Genomic DNA, 23925 nt, shown 5'->3' on the forward strand with positions numbered 1-23925 from the left:
AAATTCCGTGCAGAAACGCTGCGTTGTATTTTCCGCAGCATGTCAATTCTTTGTGCGGATTCCGCAGCGTTTTACACCTGTTCCTCAATAGGAATCCGCAGGTGAAATCCGCACAAAAAAAACACTGGAAATCTGCTGTAAATCTGCAGGTAAAACGCAGTGCCTTTTACCTGCAGATTTTTCAAAAATCGTGCAGAAAAATCTCACACGAATCCGCAACGTGGGCACATAGCCTTAGGGTTAGGATTGGAATTAGAGTTAGGGTTGGAAATAGGGCTAGGGTTGGAAATAGGGTTAAGATTAGGCTTGTGGTTAGGGTTACGGATAGGGTTAGGGGTGTGTTGGGGTTACAGTTGTGGTTAGGGTTGGGATTAGGGTTAGGGTTGGGATTAGGGTTAGGATTAGGGTTAGGGTTGGAATTAGGGTTACAGGTGTGTTGCGGTTAGGGTTGTGGTTAGGGGTGTGTTGGGGTTAGGGTTGTGATTAGGGTTATGGCTACAGTTGGGATTAGGATTAGGGGTGTGTTGGGGTTAGTGTTGAAGTTAGAATTGAGGGGTTTCCACTGTTTAGGCACATCAGGGGTCTCCAAACGCAACATGGCGCCACCATTGATTCCAGCCAATCTTGCGTTCAAAAAGTCAAATGGTGCTCCCTCCCTTCCAAGCCCCAACGTGCGCCCAAACAGTGGTTTACCCCCACATTTGGGGTACCAGCGTACTCAGGACAAACTGGGCAACAACTGTTGGGGTCCAATTTCTCCTGTTACCCTTGCAAAAATAAAAAATTACTTGCTAAAACATAATTTTTGAGGAAAGAACAATTATTTTTTATTTTCACGGCTCTGCGTTGTAAACTTCTGTGAAGCACTTGGGGGTTGAACGTGCTCATCACACATCTAGATAAGTTCCTTGGGGGGTCTAGTTTCCAAAATGGGGTCACTTGTGGGGTGTTTCTACTGTTTAGGCACATCAGGGGCTCTGCAAATGCAATGTGACGCCCACAGACCATTCCATCAAAGTCTGCATTCCAAAACGTCACTACTTCCATTCCGAGCCCCGGCATATGCCCAAACAGTGGTTTACCCCCACATATGGGGTATCAGCGTACTCAGGAGAAACTGGACAACAACTTTTGGGGTCCAATTTCTCCTGTTACTCTTGCAAAAATAAAAAATTCTGGGCTAAAAAATATTTTTGAGGAAAGGAAACACATTTATTATTTTCACGGCTCTGCGTTATAAACTTCTGTGAAGCACTTGGGGGTTCAAAGTGCTCACCACACATCTAGATAAGTTCCCTTGGGGGTCTAGTTTCCAAAGTGGAGTCACTTGTGGGGAGTTCCTACTGTTTAGGCACATCAGGGGCTCTGCAAACGCAGCCTGACGCCCGCAGAGCATTCCATCAAAGTCTGCATTTCAAAACGTCACTACTTCCCTTCCGAACCCCGACGTGTGCCAAAACAGTGGTTTACCCCCACATATGGGGTATCAGCATACTCAGGAGAAACTGGACAACTTTTGGGGTCCAATTTCTCCTGTTACCCTTGGGAAAATAAAAAATTGTGGGCTAAAAAAATCATTTTTGAGAAAATAAAAATTATTTTTTATTTTCATGGCTCTGCGTTATAAACTTCTGTGAAGCACTTGGGGGTTCAAAGTGCTCACCACACATCTAGATTAGTTCCTTGGGAGGTCTAGTTTCCAAAATGGGGTCACTTGTGCGGGAGCTCCAATGTTTAGGCACACAGGGGCTCTCCAAACGCGACATGGTGTCCGCTAATGATTGGAGCTAATTTTCCATTCAAAAAGCCAAATGGCGTGCCTTCCCTTCCGAGCCCTGCCGTGCGCCCAAACAGTGGTTTACCCCCACATATGGGGTATCATCGTACTCAGGACAAACTGGACAACAACATTTGGGGTCCAATTTCTCCTATTACCCTTGGGAAAATAAAAAATTCTGGGCTAAAAATCATTTTTGAGGAAAGAAAAATTATTTTTTATTTTCACGGCTCTGCGTTATAAACTTCTGTGAAGCACCTGGGGGTTATAAGTGCTCACTATGCATCTAGATAAGTTCCTTGGGGGGTCTAGTTTCCAAAATGGGGTCACTTGTAGGGGAGCTCCAATGTTTAGGCACACAGGGGCTCTCCAAACGCGACATGGTGTCCGCTAACGATTGGAGCTAATTTTCCATTCAAAAAGTCAAATGGCACGCCTCCCCTTCCGAGCCTTGCCGTGCACCCAAACAGTGGTTTACCCCCACATATGAGGTATCGGCGTACTCAGGAGAAATTGCCCAACAAATTTTAGGATCCATTTTATCCTGTTGCCCATGTGAAAATGAAAGAATTGAGGCTAAAAGAAATTTTGTGTGAAAAAAAAGTACTTTTTCATTTTTGCGGATCAATTTGTGAAGTACCTGGGGGTTTAAAGTGCTCACTATGCCTCTAGATAAGTTCCATGGGGGGTCTAGTTTCCAAAATGGGGTCACTTGTGGGGGAGCTCCAATGTTTAGGCACACAGGGGCTCTCCAAATGCGACATGGTGTCCGCTAAAGATTGGAGCCAATTTTTCATTCAAAAAGTCAAATGGCGCTCCTTCCCTTCCGAGCCCTGCCGTGCGCCCAAACAGTGGTTTACCCCCACATATGAGGTATCAGCGTACTCAGGACAAATTGGACAACAACGTCCATGGTCCAGTTTCTCCTTTTACCCTTGGGAAAATAAAAAAATTGTTGCTAAAATATCATTTTTGTGACTAAAAAGTTAAATGTTCATTTTTTACTTCCATGTTGCTTCTGCTGCTGTGAAACACCTGAAGGGTTAATAAACTTCTTGAATGTGGTTTTGAGCACCTTGAGGGGTGCAGTTTTTAGAATGGTGTCACTTTTGGGTATTTTCAGCCATATAGAACCCTCAAACTGACTTCAAATGTGAGGTGGTCCCTAAAAAAAATGGTTTTGTAAATTTTGTTGTAAAAATGAGAAATCACTGGTCAAATTTTAACCCTTATAACTTCCTAGCAAAAAAAAAAATTTGTTTCCAAAATTGTGCTGATGTAAAGTAGACATGTGGGAAATGTTATTTATTAACTATTTTGTGTCACATAACTCTCTGGTTTAACAGAATAAAAATTAAAAATGTGAAAATTGCGAAATTTTCAAAATTTTCGCCAAATTTCCGTTTTTTTCACAAATAAACTCAGAAATTATCGACCTAAATTTACCACTAACATGAAGCCCAATATGTCACGAAAAAACAATCTCAGAATCGCTACGATCCGTTGAAGCGTTCCGGAGTTATTACCTCATAAAGGGACACTGGTCAGAATTGCAAAAAACGGCAAGGTCATTAAGGCCAAAATAGGCTGGGTCATGAAGGGGTTAATACCAGCCTATCGTCGAATACCTGTAGATAAGGGTTCTGAATGGACAGGGCCTGAAGTTCCCCCAACCTTTTGGCCGAAGTGATGGCTACCAAGAAAACCGTTTTTAGGGTAAGATTGGTAACGCTTATATCCTTTTTTATATCAAAGGGTTCCTTACATAATTCATTAAGGACTAAGTTAAGGTCCCAGGGAGGGATAATTTTCCTAATTACGGGTCTTAACCTCATAACTGCCTTAGAAAAACGAGCGATCCATGGGTGGGCAGCCAGGGAGGTATCATAAAACACGCTAAGGGCTGATATCTGAACTCTTAAGGTACTCGGTCTAAGCCCTTTCCTGAAACCCTGTTGTAAGAAGTCAAGAATTTTGGGTATGTTAGGGCAATCAACATCGATTGTTGTATCTCCACAAAAGCTGCAGAATTTTTTCCAGATTTTAAGGTATATCCTTGAAGTCACTGGTTTTCTACTTGCTAGTAGGATAGAAATTACTTCTTCTGACAAGCCTCTCGCTTTCAGGATCTGCCGCTCAGGATCCACGCAGTTAATTGCAGATTTCCTGGGTTCTGATGAAGGACTGGACCCTGGGAGAGTAAGTCCCTCAACTCTGGAAGATGGTACGGGTTGTCTACTGCTAGCTTCTTTAGGAGAGGAAACCAGCTTCTTCCGGGCCAGAAGGGAACCACCAACATCACTTGAGCCCTGTCCTCGCATATCTACCTGAGGACCCTCGGTACTAAAGCCAGAGGGGGAAAGGCATACAGCAGACCCCTGCTCCACGACAGAGAGGGCATCAATCCCTGCCGGGTTCTCCTGAGGGTTCAGGGAATAAAATGTTGTTACTTTTGCATTTCTTCTGGTTGCGAATAGGTCGACAACCGGAGTTCCCCAGCGTCGACACAGGGTATCGAAAATCCTGCTGTTCAATTCCCATTCTGTGGGTGATAATTTTTCTCTGCTCAGGAAGTCCGCAATCTGGTTTCTTGAGCCTTCTAAGTGGACCGCTGAAATCGAAAGTACCGATCTCTCTGCCCAGGCGAAAATTTGATCCGCCAGGTGCTGTAGTTTCGGGTGCCTTGGACCTCCTTGATGACGAAGGAAAGCCACCGTCGTCACGTTGTCCTATAGGATCTTTAGGTGTTTGTTTTTCAACAAGGTCTGGGCTGAACGCAAGACCTTCCAAACCGCATGAAGCTCTCTGTGGTTTGAAGAATTGCTGCTGTCTTCTAGACTCCATTGTCCCTGGTAGTATCTTCCGAGTACCTGGCCACCCCAACCTTGTTGACTTGCGTCCGTTGTCACCATGACTGCTGGAGTCTGGACCCAAGAGACACCCATCTGGAGGTTTTCCGACACCATCCACCATTGTAGGGACCGTCTGACCCGGTGGGATAGTAGAAACTCTCTGTCCAACGAAGACTGTCTTCTGTCCCATGATGTTAGAACCGCTTTTTGTAACTGACGGGAATGGAATTGACTCCAGCTGACACATGGGATACAGGCTGTCATGATGCCAAGGATCTTCATTGCATCTCTTATTGTCACTCGACTTCTTGTGAAGCGTCGAATTTTGTCTATCAGGCCAGATTGCTTTCCCTCCGGAAGAAATTACTTCCTGATCTTTGAATCCAGTATTACGCCCAAAAACTGTCTTCTTGATCTTGGAGTTAGGTGTGATTTTTCCCAGTTCAACACCCAACCCAACTTCTGCAGTGTGGAGATTACCAACTGGGAATCGACGTTGAGTTGCCCCACTGAGTCTGCTACCAAAAGGAAATCGTCGAGATATGGGATTATCGTGATATCTCGTTTTCTGAGATAAGCCACGATTTCTATGACGAGTTTTGTGAAAACTCTTGGAGCCGACGCTAAACCAAATGGGAGGCAACGGAACTGATAATGGAAGATTGACCCATCCTTTTCTATCGCAAATCTTAGGTATCTTTGATGATGTGGAAATATTGGTACGTGGTAATATGCACTTTTTAAGTCTAAAGTGCACATTACCACGTCTTCTCCTAGTAGGGGAATTGTGGAGCGGATGGACTCCATCTTGAACCTTTTGTACTGTAGCCATCTGTTTAGAGGCTTGAGGTTTATGATGGTTCGGGATTCTCCTGAAGGTTTCTTTATAGAGAAAAGACCCGAGTAGTGACCTGTTCCTATTTGGTGAGGAGGAACAGGAGATATCGCCCCCATCCGGAGGAGATCCTGAACGTCCAACCACATTGGAGAGGCTGAAGAGAGACGGACGTTGGATACAAAATATCTTTCTGGGGGAAGGGATTCGAATTCTATTCTGTATCCCTGAGATATAACCTGCAGGACCCACGGACTTTGGGTAATCTCCTCCCAGTCCCCTAGGTAGTTCAGCAACCGTCCCCCTATCCTGGTGGAGTCATTTTTTCTGGAACTCTGATCTAGGATTTGAGGAACCTGGATCTCTACTTCGGTTCCTATCTCCCCCTTTCTGGTAGCTCCATCTGCCTTGTTTACCTTTGCCCCTATAGTCTGATCTCTGAAAGTAATAGGGCCTACGAAAGGGCTGGAATTTTTTCTTTTTCTCTTCTGGAAACCCCTTCTTTTCGTCAGAAGCCTTTTCCAGAATGTCATCTAATATAGGCCCGAAGACTCTGCCTCCTGAAAAGGGAATGGAACATAACTTGTTCTTTGAATGGACATCCCCTGACCAACTCTTTAACCATATGGCCCTTCGGGCTGCATTTGAGAATGACTGACCCCTAGCAGTGAATCTCACGGACTCTGCAGTAGCATCTGCCAGAAACCCCGTCGCTAGTTTTAATAAAGGGATAGCATTTACAATAGATTCCCTAGATGTTTTGGCTGACAACTGTTCTTTTAAATCGTCCAGCCACAGATGCATTGATCTCGCTACAGAAGCTGCCGCTATATTTGTGCGGATCACTGCAGCCGAACTTTCCCATGCTCTCTTTAGGAGACCATCGGCCTTCCTGTCCATAGGCTCCTTTAAGTTCGAGGAGTCTTCAAATGGTATGGCAGTTCTTTTGGACACCTTCGCTAAAGGGATGTCGATTTTCGGTATATCCTCCCAGTCTTTGACCTCCTCATGGTCAAAAGGGAGGCGTAGCCTAAAGTCTCTCGGAATAGAAATCCTTCTTTCTGCCTCTTCCCACTCCTCCAATATCATTGAGCTGTGGGAAGAGGTTAACAGCTATCAACTGTGAGCCCCGTGAGAGACCGGTGGCTGAGACTTACTGAATGTGTGCATTAACCGGGAAGACCTTTGATGTCTGAGACCGCAGGCCCCCGAACATCTCATCCTGGACGGACTGGGTGGTTGAAGGCTCTTCAACCTGCATAGTTTGTCTCACTGCCCCCAGGAGCTCATCAATATCATTAGAAGAAAATAGGTACTTTTTCCCCTTCTGAGGAGGCTCTCTGCCCATATCCTCTTCCTCCATGTCAGATTCAAAGGAACTGTCCTCGGAAGACAGATCCGATTCTCTCTTTTTTTAGTCCTGGGAGGATCCTGGAGATCCGGCTGGATAGACTGAGGAGTAGATAAGTTAGAGATCGAAGCCTGCACTTCCTCTCTAACCATGGCCCTCATGCTTGTTATCAGGGATGCCTGTTCCTCCCCTACGATACGAGCAGTGCACGTCTCGCACAGAGGTTTCTGCCAGGAGGCGCTGAGTTTAGAGGCACATAATGGGCATTTCTTATTCCTCTTCTTATCTCCGGATGAGGTATGCCCCTAAAATAAACAAGATTGACACTGATCGCATGTTCAATAAGGCCTGAGGAGACTCCACTAGGTGGAACTCACGTGAGCCTGGGTAACCGGGACCTCCGCGCTGACTGTAGCTACCGGGTTTGCCTCCATAGCTGCCGCTGCTGCAATCGCTGCGCACAACCTACCTTTATCCGAAGCTACTTGTCCCAAAATACCTCCGCAGGAGGAGGAGGATGACCACTCCAGTTCCTGGCCGCGACCCGGAAGTGACGCGCGGCCGGCGAACCGGAAGTTACTTGCCGCCATGTTCCCGCCGGCGTCCTGAGCTGTCAGCGTACCTCCGACTCCAGAATCGCATGCGAAGGGAGCGCCCTTGCAGGAGCGAACCACAGGTACTACCGGGGACATCCTCCAAGGTCGAGAGCCCCCCCTGGGGGAAGCGACCTTTTTTTACCAGGAGCAGCGCTGCACTGGTCATGCTGAGGGACCCTATTACTCGGGTGTCAGCAAAGCAGAGACCGGATAGTGGGAAGGAAGAGGCCGAGCCCCCCCGATCCTCACACTCTGCATGGGACAGACGAACTCTCGTCGTTCCCATCCACAGTGGGACAGGAAAAACACTGAAGGGTGGAAGGGGGAGGGTCCTTTTAAACTCTCGTGGTTTCCTGTCCCACTATGGATAAGAAGGACGTCCTCCATGGTGCTGTCAGGTGGTGACCTGGAAATTAATTATTCCAAATTTATTGACATGCCCTTGTATGATAACCTGCATTCTACTGCCACCTGGTGGTCCTTTCCTGAATTTTAAACTGTTACTATTGTGTTTATAATAAAATTTATATTTTAATCTTAAATCATTGGTTGTTGTTTCATATCTATAGGTGTTATAGCTACAGTGCCCAAATTTTGCACATACACACTACTAACATTAGTAGTATGGAATATGCAAAAAAAAAGGGATATGAGATGGTTTACTGTATGTAAACCATGTCTCATATCCTGTCGAGTTTGTGAAGGAGAAATGAAAAGCCGGCAATTGAATTACCGGCTTTTCTATAGAACACGCTGCGTATTTCTCGCAAGTCACACTGCTGGTCCGTGTGTAATCCGTATTTTTCTCGCCACCATAGACTTTCATTGGCGATTTTTTTTGCCCAATACGGTGACAAACGCAGCATGCTGCGATTTTGTACGGCCGTAGAAAGCCGTATAATACGGATCAGTAAAATACGGCTGATAGGAGCTGGGACATAGGGAATCATTGGGCCGTGTGTTATGCGCATTTTACGGGTGTATTTTCTGCGCTCATACGTCCGTAAAACTCGCTAGTGTGAGGCCGGCCTAAGGCAGGGTTAGACTACGCAGGGGTCTGTTTGTCGTCTGTCACCATGGCGACGCATAGGTCTGCACAGCGGCTGCACACAGAGAGCAGTAGCGGAGTTTTCTTGGCATCTGACCTGCAGGTTCCTCAGATGAGGGAGCGGGAATCTCCTCTTCATCAGTCGCTGCAGTTTCATCTTCCAACATTTCAGAAGTTGATCCCTATTAAAGGGAAAAAACAAAAAACTTTACATTTTGGAGGGTCCCGGAGCCGTGAAGTGCGGCGGTGTGATTACGGGGGCGGTGTGATTACGGGGGCGGCGCGATTACGGGGGTGGTGTGATTACGGGGGCGGCGCGATTACGGGGGCGGCGCGATTACGGGGGCGGCGCGATTACGGGGGCGGCGCGATTACGGGGGCGGCGCGATTACGGGGGCGGTGCGATTACGGGGGAGGTGCGATTATGGGGGCGGCGCGATTACGGGGGCGGCGCGATTACGGGGGCGGCGCGATTATGGGGGCGCAGTAGTGCTGACTGTAGTACGGGTGCAGATTACTGCGACCTGTGATAAAATGATTGACCCGCCGTGTCAGGAAGGGGTCACAGTAACTGAGTGCAGTACCGCCGCGGCCTGGGGACAGGGGTGGCGCTGTTTTAGTAAGGTGGCAGGCATGTTCTCCAATCCCGTGTGCGCCCCGATGTAAAGCGGCAGCTAAACTGATGGGATTCTTGGTCCTTTCACGTCACCCCCTCCTGTACGGGAAGCCCATCGCCCGCCCCCATGGTCTGCCCACCGAAGCTCCCAGTGACCCCACAGGACTCACGCACCAATCCTGACAGGACATTCCCTTCAAGTCCATCACTTGACCTACCTGCTGATGGTTTCCACACCTTCTAACAACATGCAAGAGTGTATGTTCCTTAACTTCTGCTGCTCCAACCACAAGTCCCAGCATGCTGCGCCCTCCTGCAGCTGTCAGGGCATGCTGAGGGTCGTAGTCCTACCCTAGGAGATGCAGATAAGTCAGTGACACGATGGAAGCAGCCTCACCTTCATGGCGGCGGCGCGGTCTCCGGTCCTGTCAGCTCCTCCTGCGCGCTCTGTGGGGGGCGCTCTGCTCTGCTCTGCAGGTAAACACCGACTACTGGCGGGCGGAAGTGACGTCACGCAGGAGCCTCAGAGCCCGCGGCACGGAGCAGGCGGCCATATTGTGTGTGGCGGGGAAGTGTTTCAGCACCATGGACGGAGTGCACAGGACATGGCCCCTGTATAGATAGCGCCTATATACGTGTGCATAGCAGCATACCGCAACCTGGAGACCACGTACAGTATATACAGCCACCTCCAGTTCTGCGATCTCCGTCCTCAACCAGAAGCCACTTTGCATATTGTTAACACCAATTTTATTTTCCGCTCAGTCTGGAAACCATCAACAAGCAGCGTGATTCCTGCTGAACGATCTCATTGTCCATTGTTTTTTAGATTCCTTTTTTTTTTCTCCAGGTCACTTTGGTTTCGGCAATATCAAAATAGTGATTATATATACTAGCTGAAGAGCCCGGCGTTGCCTGGGCATAGTAAATATCTGTGGTTAGTTATAGCACCTCACTTCTCTTATTTTCCCATCACGCCTCTCATTTTCCCCATCACATCTTTCATTTTCTCCCTCACACCTCTCATTTTCCCCTCACACCTCATTTTCCCCCTCACTCCTCTCATTCCCCCCTAACACTTGTCATTTCGACCTCACATCTGTCATTTTCCGATCACTCCACTATTTTCCCTCACTCCTCTCATTTTCACCTCACACCTCTCATTTTCCCCTCAGTATATACATGTTTGTCATCTCCCTTATATATAGTATACACCTGTATGTCATCTCCTGTATATAGTATGTACCTGTATGTCATCTCCCCTGTATATAGTATATACCTGCTGTGTGTCATCTCCCCTGTATATAGTATATACCTGTATGTCATCTCCTCCTATATATAGTATATACCTGTATGTCATCTCCTCCTGTATATAGTATATACCTGTGTGTCATCTCACCTATATATAGTATATATCTGTGTGTCATCTCCTCCTGTATATAGTATATACCTGTATGTCATCTCCTCCTATACATAGCATATACCTGTATGTCATCTCCTCCTGTATATACTATATACCTGTAGGTAATCTGCTCCTGTATATAGTATATACCTGTGTGTCATCTCCTCCTGTATACAGTATATACCTGTATGTCATCTCCTCCTGTATGTAGTATGTACCTGTATGTCATCTCCTCTATATAGTATATACCTTTGTGTCATCTCCTCCTGTATATAGTATATACCTGTGTGTCATCTCCCCTGTATATAGTATATATCTGTATGTCATCTCCTCCTGTATTAGACCTCGTTCACACGTTATTTGGTCGGTATTTTTACCTCAGTATTTGTAAGCTAAATTGGCAGCCTGATAAATCCCCAGCCAACAGTAAGCCCATGCCCTGGCAGTATATATTAGCTCACACATACACATAATAGACAGGTCATGTGACTGACAGCTGCCGGATTCCTATATGGTACATTTGTTGCTCTTGTAGTTTGTCTGCTTATTAATCAGATTTTTATTTTTGAAGGATAATACCAGACTTGTGTGTGTTTTAGGGCGAGTTTCGTGTGTCAAGTTGTGTGTGTTGAGTTGCGTGTGGCGACATGCATGTAGCGACTTTTGTGAGATGAGTTTTGTGTGGCGACATGTGTGTAGCAAGTTTTTTTGTGTCAAGTTGCATGTGACAGGTTAGTGTAGCAAGTTGTGTGCAGCAAGTTTTGTGCATGGCGAGTTTTGCGCGTGGCGAGTTTTATGTGTTGTGCCTTTTGAGTATGTGCAAGTTTTGTGTGAGGCAACTTTTGCATGTGTTGCAACTTTTGTGCATGTGGCAATTTTTCCACGTGTGCAAGTTTTGCGTGTGGCGAGTTTTCCATGAGGTGAGTTTTGCACGTGTGGCGAGTTTTGCATGTGGAGAGTTTTGCGCGTGGAGAGTTTTGAGCGTGGCGAGTTTTGAGCGGCGACTTTTGTGTTTCGACTTTTATGTGGCGAGGTTGGTGTATGCGTGGTGAAATGTGTGCTGAGGGTGGTATATGTGTTCGAGCACGTGGTAGTGTGTGGCGCATTTTGTGTGTGTGTTCATATCCCCGTGGTGGTGTGGTGATTATCCCATGTCGGGGCCCCACCTTAGCAACTGTACAGTATATACTCTTTGGCGCCATCGCTCTCATTCTTTAAGTCCCCCTTGTTCACATCTGGCAGCTGTTAATTTGCCTCCAACACTTTTCCTTTCATTTTTTCCCCATTATGTAGATAGGGGCAAAATTGTTTGGTGAATTGGAAAGCGCGGGGTTAAAATTTCACCTCACAACATAGCTTTGACGCTCTCGGGGTCCAGACATGTGACTGTGCAAAATTTTGTGCCTGTAGCTGCGATGCCTCCAACACTTTTCCTTTCACTTTTTCCCCATTATGTAGATAGGGGCAAAATTGTTTGGTGAAGTGGAAAGCGCGGGGTTAAAATTTCGCCTCACAACATAGCCTATGACGCTCTCGGGGTCCAGACGTGTGACTGTGCAAAATTTTGTGGCTGCAGCTGCGACGGTTTAGATGCCAATCCCGGACATACACACATTCAGCTTTATATAATATATATATATATATATATATATATATATATATATATATATATATATATATATATACTGCTCAAAAAAATAAAGGGAACACCTAACAGAATATAACTCCAAGTAAGGCTATGTCCACACGTCCGGAATTGCCACGGAAATTTCCACGGCAACTCCGCAACTGTGCCGCAGGTAAAATGCATGCGGAATTGGCATGCATTTTCCCGCTAAACACTAGTGTTTTACAAGCGATCTGCATCAATAGTAAAAGATCTAATGTTAAAAATAAATCGTGATATTCTCACCTTCCGGCGGCCCCGCAGCGTTCCCGCTCCTCGCGATGCTCCAGTTCCCAGTGATGCCTCGCGGCAATGCCCCCAGATGATGTAGCATCACGCGAGACCGCTACGTCATCACAGGTCACTGCCACAAAGCATCACTGGGAACGGAAGCATCGCGAGGAGCGGGAACGCTGCGGGGGCCGCCGGAAAGGTGAGAATATCACGATTTATTATTTTAATTCTTTTTTTTTTTATCAATTACATGGTTCCCAGGGCCTGGAGACAAGTCTCCTCTCCTCCACCCTTGGTACCAACCGCACATGATCCTCTTACTTCCTGCATGATGGGCATAGCCACATGCGGAAAGTAAGCAGATCAATGCATTCCTATGTGTGCGGAATCCCCACGATTCTGCACAAAGAATGAACATGCTGCATTTTTTTCCGGAATGCGATTCCGCCTTGAAAAAAATGCAACATGTGCACAAAAATTGCGGATTGCATTCTAATAATAGGATGCTTAATGTATGCGGGTTTTTTTGCGTTTTTATAGCAAAAAAAACGCGAAAATCCTGAACGTGTGCACATAGCCTGAATCAAACTTCTGTGAAATCAAACTGTCCACTCAGGAAGCCACACTGATTGACAATCAATTTCACATGCTGTTGTGCAAATGGAATAGACAACAGATGGAAATTATTGGCAATTATCAAGACACTCTCAATAAAGGAGTGGTTCTGCAGGTGGGGACCACAGACCACATCTCAGTACCAATGCTTTCTGGCTGATGTTTTGGTCACTTTTGAAGGTTGGTTGTGCTTTCACACTCATAGCATGAGATGGACTCTACAACCCACACAAGTGGCTCAGGTAGTACAGCTCATCCAGGATGGCACATCAATGTGAGCTGTGACAAGAAGGTTTGCTGTGTCTGTCAGCGTAGTGTCCAGAGGCTGGAGGCGCTACCAGGAGACAGGCCAGTACACCAGGAGACGTGGAGGGGGCCATAGGAGGGCAACAACCCAGCAGCAGGACCGCTACCTCTGCCTTTCTGCAAGGAGGAACAGGAGGAGCACTGCCAGAGCTGTTATGATCCTTAGTGGTTGAGGATCACAAATTACTCCAGCTAAGTAACAAACATAGGACAAGCTCTAGGGAGGTGGCAAACTGAACTGACCGCAAATCTGAACCTATCCAAACACACTAGAAGTAGCCGGTGAACGTGCCTAAAAAATCCTAGACGTCTCGAGCCAGCCTGAGGAACTAACTACCCCTAGAGAGAAAGAAAGACCTCTCTTGCCTCCAGATAAATAATCCCCAAAGATATAGAAGCCCCCAACAAATAATAACGGTGAGGTAAGAGGAAGGCACATACACAGGGGTGAAAACAGATTCAGCAAATGAGGCCCACTAATACTAGATAGCAGAAAATAGGGGTCTGTGCGGTCAGTAAAAAACCCTAACAAAATATCCACACTGAGATTTCAAGAACCCCCGCACCAACTAACGGTGTGGGGGGAGAAACTCAGTCCCCTAGAGCAACCAGCCAGCGAGGAGATCACATCTTAGCAAGCTGGACAAGAAACATGATGAATGCTGATAATCAAAAAAATGAACGGACAAAAAACTTAGCTTGTCTTGGAGAGGCTGGGAGCAAGGTAATCACAAAGAATCTGAAGAGCACTGAATACATTGATAGCAGGCAAGGAACTGAGTATCCAGGTGAGTTAAATAGGAAACGAACCAAGGATAACGAACCAGCTGATACAGCCAACCTGCAGAAGACAACACTACACAGTACCGCTTGTGACCACTAGAGGGAGCCCAAAAATAGAGTTCACAACACAGAGCCCTGCAAAATGACCTCCAGCAGGCCAAAAATGTGCATGTGTCTGCACAAACGGTTAGAAACCAACTAAATGAGGTTGGTCTGAGTGCCTGATGTCCACAGATGGGGGTTGTTCTCACAGCCCAACACCGTGCAGGACGCTTGGCATTTGCCACAGAGCACCAGGACTGGCAAATTCGCCACTGACGCCCTGTGTTCTTCACAGATGAAAGCAGGTTCACACTGAGCACATGTGACAGACAAGACAGAGTCTGGAGACGCTGTGGAGAGCGATCTGCCTGTAACATCCTTCAGCATGACCGGTTTGGCAGTGGGTCAGTAATGGTGTGGGGTGGCATTTCATAGGAGGGCCACACAGCCCTCCATGTGCTCACCAGAGGTAGCCTGACTGCCATTAGGTACCGAGATGAGATCCTCAGACCCCTTGTGAGACCATATGCTGGTGCGGTTGGCCCTGGGTTCCTCCTAATGCAGGACAATGCCAGACCTCATGTGGCTGGAGTGTGTCAGCAGTTTCTGCAAGATGAAGGCATTGAAGCTATGGACTATTCCCTTTATTTTTGTGAGCAGTGTATATGTGTGTGTGTATATATAATGTGTATATATATATATATTTAATGTGTGCATGTATATAATGTATATGTGTCTGTGATTATATATATAATGTATTTGTGTGTTATATATATATATATATATATATATATATACACTCACTGGCCACTTTATTAGGTACACCTGTCCAACTTCTTGTTAACACTTAATTTCTAATCAGCCAATCACATGGCGGCAACTCAGTGCATTTAGGCATGTAGACATGGTCAAGACAATCTCCTGCAGTTCAAACCGAGCATCAGTATGGGGAAGAAAGGTGATTTGAGTGCCTTTGAACGTGGCATGGTTGTTGGTGCCAGAAGGGCTGGTCTGAGTATTTCAGAAACTGCTGATCTACTGGGATTTTCACGCACAACCATCTCTAGGGTTTACAGAGAATGGTCCGAAAAAGAAAAAAAATCCAGTGAGCGTCAGTTCTGTGGGCGGAAATGCCTTGTTGATGCCAGAGGTCAGAGGAGAATGGGCAGACTGGTTCGAGCTGATAGAAAGGCAACAGTGACTCAAATTGCCACCCGTTACAACCAAGGTAGGCCTAAGAGCATCTCTGAACGCACAGTGCGTCGAACTTTGAGGCAGATGGGCTACAGCAGCAGAAGACCACACCGGGTACCACTCCTTTCAGCTAAGAACAGGAAACTGAGGCTACAATTTGTACAAGCTCATCGAAATTGGACAGTAGAAGATTGGAAAAACGTTGCTTGGTCTGATGAGTCTCGATTTCTGCTGCGACATTCGGATGGTAGGGTCAGAATTTGGAGTAAACAACATGAAAGCATGGATCCATTCTGCCTTGTATGGAGCATCTTTGGGACGTGCAGCCGACAAATCTGCGGCAACTGTGTGATGCCATCATGTCAATATGGACCAAAATCTCTGAGGAATGCTTCCAGCACCTTGTTGAATCTATGCCACGAAGAATTGAGGCAGTTCTGAAGGCAAAAGGGGGTCCAACCCGTTACTAGCATGGTGTACCTAATAAAGTGGCCGGTGAGTGTATATATATATATATATAACTAGATGGTGGCCCAATTCTAACGCATCGGGTATTCTACAATATGTATGTAGTTTATTTATGAAGATTTCAGAATAATGCAATTTATACACAGGATTCGGCCGGCCGGGCGCGACCAATTAACGAAGCGTGGTTCAAATCCCGCGCCAATTCGTGGCCAGACTGCATCTGTCACTGATAGTTTGCGGCCGGCTGGGCGCGACCAATCAGTGATGCCAGGGCCAGCTCCAGGTTTTTGAGGGCCCGGGCGAAAGAGTCTCACAGCCCACGAAGCATATAACACAGCCCACATAGTATATAGCACATCCATGTAGTACATAGCACAGCCACGTAGTATATGGCACAGCCACGGAGTATATTGCACAGCCACATAGTATATTGCACAGCCGCGTAGTATATAGCACACCCACGTAGTATATTGCACATCCCACGTAGTATATTGCACAACCCACGTAGTATATAGCACAGCCCACGCAGTATATAACTCAGCCCACGTAGTATATAACACAGCCAACACAGTATATAACACAGCCCACGCAGTATATAACACAGCCCACATAGTATATAGCACAGGCCACGCAGTATATTACAGCCCACGTAGTATATAACACAGCCACGTAGTATATTGCACAGCCCATGTAGTATATAGCACAGCCCATGCAGTATATAACACAGCCCACATAGTATATAAAACAGCCCATGAAATATATAATACAGCCCACGTAGTATGTAACACAGCCCACATAGTATATAGCACAGCCACATAGTATATAACAGCCCACGCAGTATATAACACAGCCCACGTAGTATATAGCACAGCCCACGTAGTATATAACACAGCCCACGTAGTATATAACACAGCCCACGTAGTATATAGCACAGCCCACGTAGTATATAACACAGCCACGGAGTATATTGCACAGCCCACGCAGTATATAGCACAGCCGACGCAGTATATTACAGCCACATAATATATTACACAGCCCACGTAGTATGTTGCACAGCCGACGTAGTATATAGCACAGCGACGTGGTATATAACATAGCCCACGTAGTCCCATGTAGTATATAGCACAGCCAAGTAGTATATTGCACAGCCACATAGTATATTGCACAGCCACGTAGTATATTGCACAGTCCACGTAGTATATAGCATAGCCCCTGTAGTATATAGCACAGCCACGTAGTATATTCCACAGCCGACGCAGTATATAACATAGCCGACGCAGTATATAACACAGGCCACGCAGTATATTACACAGCCACGTAGTATATAGCAGAGCCACGTAGTATATTGTACAGCCAACACAGTATATAACACTGCCCACGCAGTATATAGGAATGTGGGCACCATATCCCTGTTAAAAAAAAGAATTAAAATAAAAAATAGTTATATACTCACCTCCGACGGCCCCCGGATCCATCCCAGGCCTTTCCTGCTCCTCGCACACCGCTCCGATCCCAAGCGGCAATAACACGTGATGATGTAGCGGTCTCGCGAGACTGCTACGTCATCACCGGTCATTGCCGCAATGCATTATTGCGACCGAAGCGGCGCGCGAGGAGCGGGTAAGGCTTGGGATGGATCCGGGGGCCATCGGAGGGTGAGTATATAATGATTTTTTATTTTTTTAATTATTTTTAACATTATATGTTTTTACTATTGATGCTGCATAGGCAGCATCAATAGTAAAAAGTTGGTCACACAGAGGGTTAATGGCAGCGTTAACGGACTGCGTTACACCGCGTTATGCTGCGGTGTAAGGCAGTCATTTTAACGCTATGTGGGCGCTGACTGGGGGGGGGAGTAGGGAGGGGGCACTGACTGCAGGGGAGTAGGGAGCGGCCATTTCGCGGCCGGACTGTGCCTGTCACTGATTGGTCACGGCCAGCTGACAGACAGACAGAAAGACGGAAGTGACCCTTAGACAATTATATAGTAGATATATGTGTGTGTGTGTACATCCTCTATATAAAGACACATCTGCATGTTTTTCTTAACATCTGATGTGAAATCAGAATAAACCTTTCCCGTTTTAGATCAATTAGGATTACCATAATTATTAATATTTACCAAATGCCAGAATGACGAGAGAGAGAGAATGTTTTAAGATATTTTTATTACTTACTGCAAAGTGAAAAGTTTCCATCTAGGAAAGGGACGTCTGTACGAAACAGGCCACTGTAATCAAGAACCTTTTTTATGTTGTCTTATTCTGAAACTTTTTTCTGTTTCTGGAAGGTTGAGGGTTTGTTTATTGGTAGATGCAGGGCCGGCGTTAGGGGCAGGCAGACCAGGCAGCTGCCTGGGGCCCCCACTCCCCCAGGGGCCCCCCACTCCCCCAGGGGCCCCCAGCTAGCGGCAAATCACGCAGCCGCTATGGGGCCCCTGTGAGGCAGGGGGCCCGCCTGCCGCCAGCGCTGACTCCCCCGCCGCATTGAACTGTACCGGCGTCTGCCGGTACAGTTCAAAGCAATGATGGAGGAGAGAGCGTCACCTGACACCCCCTCTCCCATCATTCCCCGCTCTGCCTCTGACACAGCGGGTGCGCGCGCACTCACTGTGTCCCAGGCAGAGCAGCTGCAGCCACCGACACAGGAGCAGCGCGGGCACGTGTGGAGAGGTGAGGAGCTTGTGTTTTTTTTTTTTTTTTTCTTTTTACTGGACGGGGAGAGGAGAGGGGAGGAGAGGAGAGGAGAGGGGGGGATGTGAGCTGTGGTGTACACTACTGGGGGCTGTGCTGTATACTACTGGGGGCTCTGCTGTATACCCCTGGGGGCTCTGCTGTATATTACTGGGGGCTCTGCTGTATATTACTGGGGGCTGTGATGTATACTACTGGGGGCTCTGCTGTATACCCCTGGGGGCACTGCTGTACACCACTGGGGGCTGTGCTGTATACTACTGGGGGCTCTGCTGTATACCCCTGGGGGCTCTGCTGTATACCCCTGGGGGCTCTGCTGTATATTACTGGGGGCTCTGCTGTATATTACTGGGGGCTGTGCTGTATACTACTGGGGGCTCTGCTGTATACCCCTGGGGGCTCTGCTGTATACCACTGGGGGCTGTGCTGTATACCCCTGGGGGCTCTGCTGTATACCCCTGTGGGCTCTGCTGTATACCCCTGTGGGCTCTGCTGTATACCACTGGGGGCTCTGCTGTATACTATATGGAGGACTATGGCGTGTGCATTTTACAATATGGAGGACTGTGGTGCACATTATAATATATGGAGGACTATGGGGTGTATTATACTAAACAAGCAACATGCTGCATATTCATTGGGTGATTGGATTGTTTATGCCGGAATAACAATCATTGTTCTCAGCAGCACATCACCCTATGTAAACTGTAGATGTGCTGTTGATAACATGATACTGTATGGTGATCTGTTAGTGATCTATTAGTGATGGTTCTGTCCCATCATTCTTTCTCAGATGGTGGAAAGAGGCCGGGAAACAAGCGTCCAACGACTTCAGTATTGTCGATCACACTCGTTTAGCGGCCTGAGATCAGCGCAGGTAAATACAACCGAAATGCTTCTGTGTGACGTGCAATATGTTAGCATTTGGGGCCCCATTTTAAACTTTGCCTAGGGCCCCACTTTGCCTAAAACCGGCCCTGGGTAGATGAGATGGAATTTTTATTAGTTCTATACTGGGGTACGTACAAATTCTTTGGTTCCCTTTATTCCCTTTTTTTAGATTGGAAGAACAAAAAAACCCAGAAATCCAGGAATTGTTTTTGATATGTTTTATAGGGCTCAGGATAAGTAACGTGTTCGTTTTATAGCACAGGTCATTTTCTGAATTGGCTACACTAATTATGTGACATTTCATAATTTTTTTCCTCAAATTATATTTTTGTTAAAATTGTGATTTTTGTGTTTTTTTTTATATTTTTGTTGCATAATATTTATTAGTCAGGACTGTGACATGTGATCCTCTGGTCACTTCCATAATTCTCTGCACCATTATGTTATGCAGACGGTTCCTGTTGCATGGGGGGCCGCACAAGATTGCGGGAGAAGGCGATGGACTGACAAAAACTCCTTAGATGCCACATCATATATGTCTTTGCATCTAAGGAGGTAAACCGATTAGAAATTTATTAAATGATAACCCCAAATTAGTATTTACCAGAAAACTAAACAAGAACTAATTTAAACAATATCTTTATTTCAACGTTAGGATAAACAAACCAACACAACCCCTTAAAAAACCCTTCTATATAAGACAGGGTTAACTATCTGGTCTGCATATACATGGGCAGAGGGATGGGGTACCTATCTGGGATCTAAACCTACACGTCCCTGTGGTGCCCCCTACCTATCTGCGGAGGTTGGCACCCTCTTGGACGCAATATGGCGCCCCCGCTCCTCGACGGCTGACCCTCAATGCCCTATGGGTCCCTAGTGCACAATTTGTCGTGGACACCTCACACCTGCCCACTCCTAGGGCCCAAATATTACAAAACAGTTACCAGTAGTGTTGAGCGATACCGTCCGATACTTGAAAGTATCGGTATCGGAAAGTATCGGCCGATACCGGCAAAGTATCGGATCCAATCCGATACCGATACCCGATACCAATACAAGTCAATGGGACTCAGGTATCGGACGGTATCCTGATGGTTCCCAGGGTCTGAAGGAGAGGAAACTCTCCTTCAGGCCCTGGGAACCATATTAATGTGTAAAAGAAAGAATTAAAATAAAAAATATTGCTATACTCACCTGTCCGACGCAGCCGGGACCTCAGCGAGGGAACCGGCAGCGTTGTTTGTTTAAAATTCGCGCTTTTACTTGGTTACGTGAGGTCCCGGCTTGTGATTGGTCAGGGCGGCCATGTTGCCGGGACGCGGACCAATCACAGCAAGCCGTGACGAAATTACGTCACGGCTTGCTGTGATTGGTCCGCGTCCCGGCAACATGGCCGCCATTAACCAATCACAAGCCGTGACGTCACGGGAGGCTGGACATGCGCGTATTTTGAAAAGCGCGCGTGTCCAGCCTCCAGTGACGTCCCGGCTTATGATTGGTCACGGCGCCATGTTGCCGGGACGCGGACCAATCACAGCAAGCCGTGACGAAATTACGTCACGGCTTGCTGTGATTGGTCCGCGTCCCGGCAACATGGCCGCCATTAACCAATCACAAGCCGTGACGTCACGGGAGGCTGGACACGCGCGCTTTTCAAAATACGCGCATGTCCAGCCTCCCGTGACGTCACGGCTTGTGATTGGTTAATGGCGGCCATGTTGCCGGGACGCGGACCAATCACAGCAAGCCGTGACGTAATTTCGTCACGGCTTGCTGTGATTGGTCCGCGTCCCGGCAACATGGCCGCCCTGACCAATCACAAGCCGGGACTTCACGTAACCAAGTAAAAGCGCGAAATTTAAACAAACAACGCTGCCGGTTCCCTCGCTGAGGTCCCGGCTGCGTCGGACAGGTGAGTATAGCGATATTTTTTATTTTAATTCTCTTTTTTACACATTATTACATTAATGTTGTTGCGATACCCGATACCCGATATCACAAAAATATCGGATCTCGGTATCGGAAATTCCGATACAGCAAGTATCGGCCGATACCCGATACTTGCAGTATCGGAATGCTCAACACTAGTTACCAGATAAGATTTTTCCACCCAAATACCACAATGACAAACAAACTCACAGCCTCTCAAGGCTCAATTGAGTAAACATGACACACTTAGCCGTCTGTTCTAAGCCTCCTTCACTGGCTATCACACCCTTATGCGTCCCTACCAACACTGCCCTGCCTCACAGCGGAGGTTGGCACCCTCTTGATCGCAAAGTGGCGCCCCCGCTCCTCGGTGGCTGCCCCTAGGATGCCCTAAGCCGGTCCCTACAGACAATTGAACCCGCTAGGGGAAAGTGCCTATGGGGCTGTGCTGGTGGGCTACAGTATAAGCATAAAGTCGATATATCAGCAGGAAATGCACAGTAAGTCAGGCCCAGTGTCTATATACCATATATCAGCCCTGTTGGTAGATTTATCACACAAGGCAAAGAGAGATGCAGTATTATCTATGTACTAAAGACACATATATATAGTAATTTCATTGTTATTTTAGAATATATACACGGTGAAAAAAATAAAAAATAATGAATAAAAAATCTGTTGCACTTATCTGTGCCCAGATCTCGCCTCTACGCGTTTCCCCCCCATGATATGGTTCCTCAGGAGGCACATGGGAAAAAGAACCGTGTGTGACCACATCGGTGATATGCTGTGCCTGGTTGCAGGTGCAGGGATAACACTGATACAGACATGCTTATATATCTCATATAGCTCCCGCCCACACGGCGGTATTCAGGGAGTTAAATCATACCTATAGATTGCGGGTTGATGCGCTAATCACAGCGCAGATGTCCAGTAGTTACCCCCAATCCGTGTCCTCACACTACACATGGCGGCCGCCATTATTCCTATGGCATTATCGGCGTGCCTGTACTGCGCATGCGTCGTTTTCAGACCCTAGAGGTCTGTTGTATTCCTTCAAACTGCGCAGGCGCTCAGAGAGGACTCCATTTTGTTGTGGATCCTATCTCCCTTATAGAATACGATATGGTCATTGCGACTTATATCGGCACCATTCTAAGAACCCCCAAAGAGAATACAGTGTACCGCATAGACGGGGGTGAGGATAAACATGGTGCATCTGAATTAACATATAATTTCTAATGTGTACAGTCACCTCGCATTCATATCATTACATAGTGGTCATGTATCAAATCTAATCCCTATAAGATACCAGCTTATCTATAAATATACTCACTGGGGAACGGTGCCAAAAATACCAAATCCCCCAGTGTAGGGTATTTCTGAGTCTGCCAGCCTGCACGTGGACCACTTCACACGTTACTTAGAAGCCTTTTATGGTCATGGCTGTACAACTCCATACAGTAAAAAACCCTTCCCCCACCTGCAATACTTTTATCCTTATGCCCATCACTGGCGAAAAATCAGAGTTACGTTCTTGGGTAACCCCCTATTATTATACACTGCGAACCATCTGTTAGGTCCACACAGCCTTTCTAATCATGTCAGGGGACCGGGGAAGCCTGGATCTATGCAGACAGTTCACACGAAGCAACTGTAGGTTAGTCACTCATTGAGTCCCCTAGGGACAACTGACTCCATTCTGAATATCCACTGGGTCTCTTTTTGTAGAATGACCCTATCCCAATCGCCCCTTCTCCCATTTTGCTTCACCACCTGCAGGACACAGAAGGAGAGTGTCCTATTTTCTCCCTGATGAAATTCCCAAATGTGACGTGCTATGGGGGTGTCCCTGCAGTTCTTGATGTCACCCAAATGTTCCCCGATTCTCCTCCTCAGCTCTCTCTTGGTCTTCCCTATGTAATTTTTCGGACAACCACACGTGGCCATGTAGACCACACCCGTGGTCCTACAATTAGAGAAGTCCCTGCAAAAAAATTGTTTACCATTAGATGCACTAACAAAGTTCCTGCAGGGACTTATGAAGTCACAGAACGAGCAGTTTCCACACCTAAACATGCCATTTAGCCAGGGGTGGGATTCAAATTTTTAACAACAGGTCCTCTAAGTCGCGGCGGCCGGAATTTTGGCCACGCCCATTTTCAATAACCCCGCCCATACTAATAAGCCACGCCCAGTGGCACGATTCATATTTTTGGAAGCATGCGAGCAGGTCTGACATACCTCCCAACCGTCCCGATTTCAGCGGGACAGTCCCGCTTTGGCACCGGGGTCCCGCTGTCCCGCTTCGGGCATTTAAAATCCCGAATTTGCGGCCGCCAGTGAAGCCCCGCCCACTTCCGGGACGTAGAGAGAGCCCGATTACTGTACCCGCAGCTGTTCGTTCCGTTCCCTGCCTGGGACTGTCTGCGTTGTAGCCACGCCCCCTTGAGTTGCCTCACCGCCCGCCTCCGGCTTCCTCCTCAACGTGGGCGGACTCTGAGGACACTAGAGCGGCAGCGCCAGCACCCGGACTGGTTTCTCGTGACCGCGGGAGCAGCGAGCGGGGATCTGCAGACTGACTGTAAGTGAATGTGTCTCTCCCCCTCTCCATGCAGCGC

At 47.1% G+C, this 23925-nt stretch overlaps 1 protein-coding gene across 3 annotated transcripts in view; it reads right to left on the reverse strand.

Moving 5' to 3' along the window:
• LOC143806419 (transmembrane protein 263-B-like) overlaps positions 1–9579 on the reverse strand; it is a 276680-nt gene extending 267101 nt beyond the window's left edge. The window contains exons 1-2 of one of the 3 annotated variants that reach the window (XM_077286942.1): positions 9294–9466; positions 8557–8641 (exon numbers count right to left, since the gene is read on the reverse strand). In XM_077286942.1, coding sequence (XP_077143057.1) covers positions 8557–8641; positions 9294–9377 — 169 coding nt within the window. In that variant the 5' untranslated portion in view covers positions 9378–9466. Of the gene's footprint in view, positions 1–8556; positions 8642–9293 lie in introns of all 3 variants that reach the window. The other 2 variants (XM_077286941.1, XM_077286940.1) reach the window with 2 other exon arrangements.
• Between the last annotated feature and the right edge of the window lie 14346 nt (positions 9580–23925).

This window comes from Ranitomeya variabilis, chromosome 2 (genome assembly GCF_051348905.1).
Source record: "Ranitomeya variabilis isolate aRanVar5 chromosome 2, aRanVar5.hap1, whole genome shotgun sequence".
Lineage (NCBI taxonomy): Eukaryota > Metazoa > Chordata > Amphibia > Anura > Dendrobatidae > Ranitomeya > Ranitomeya variabilis.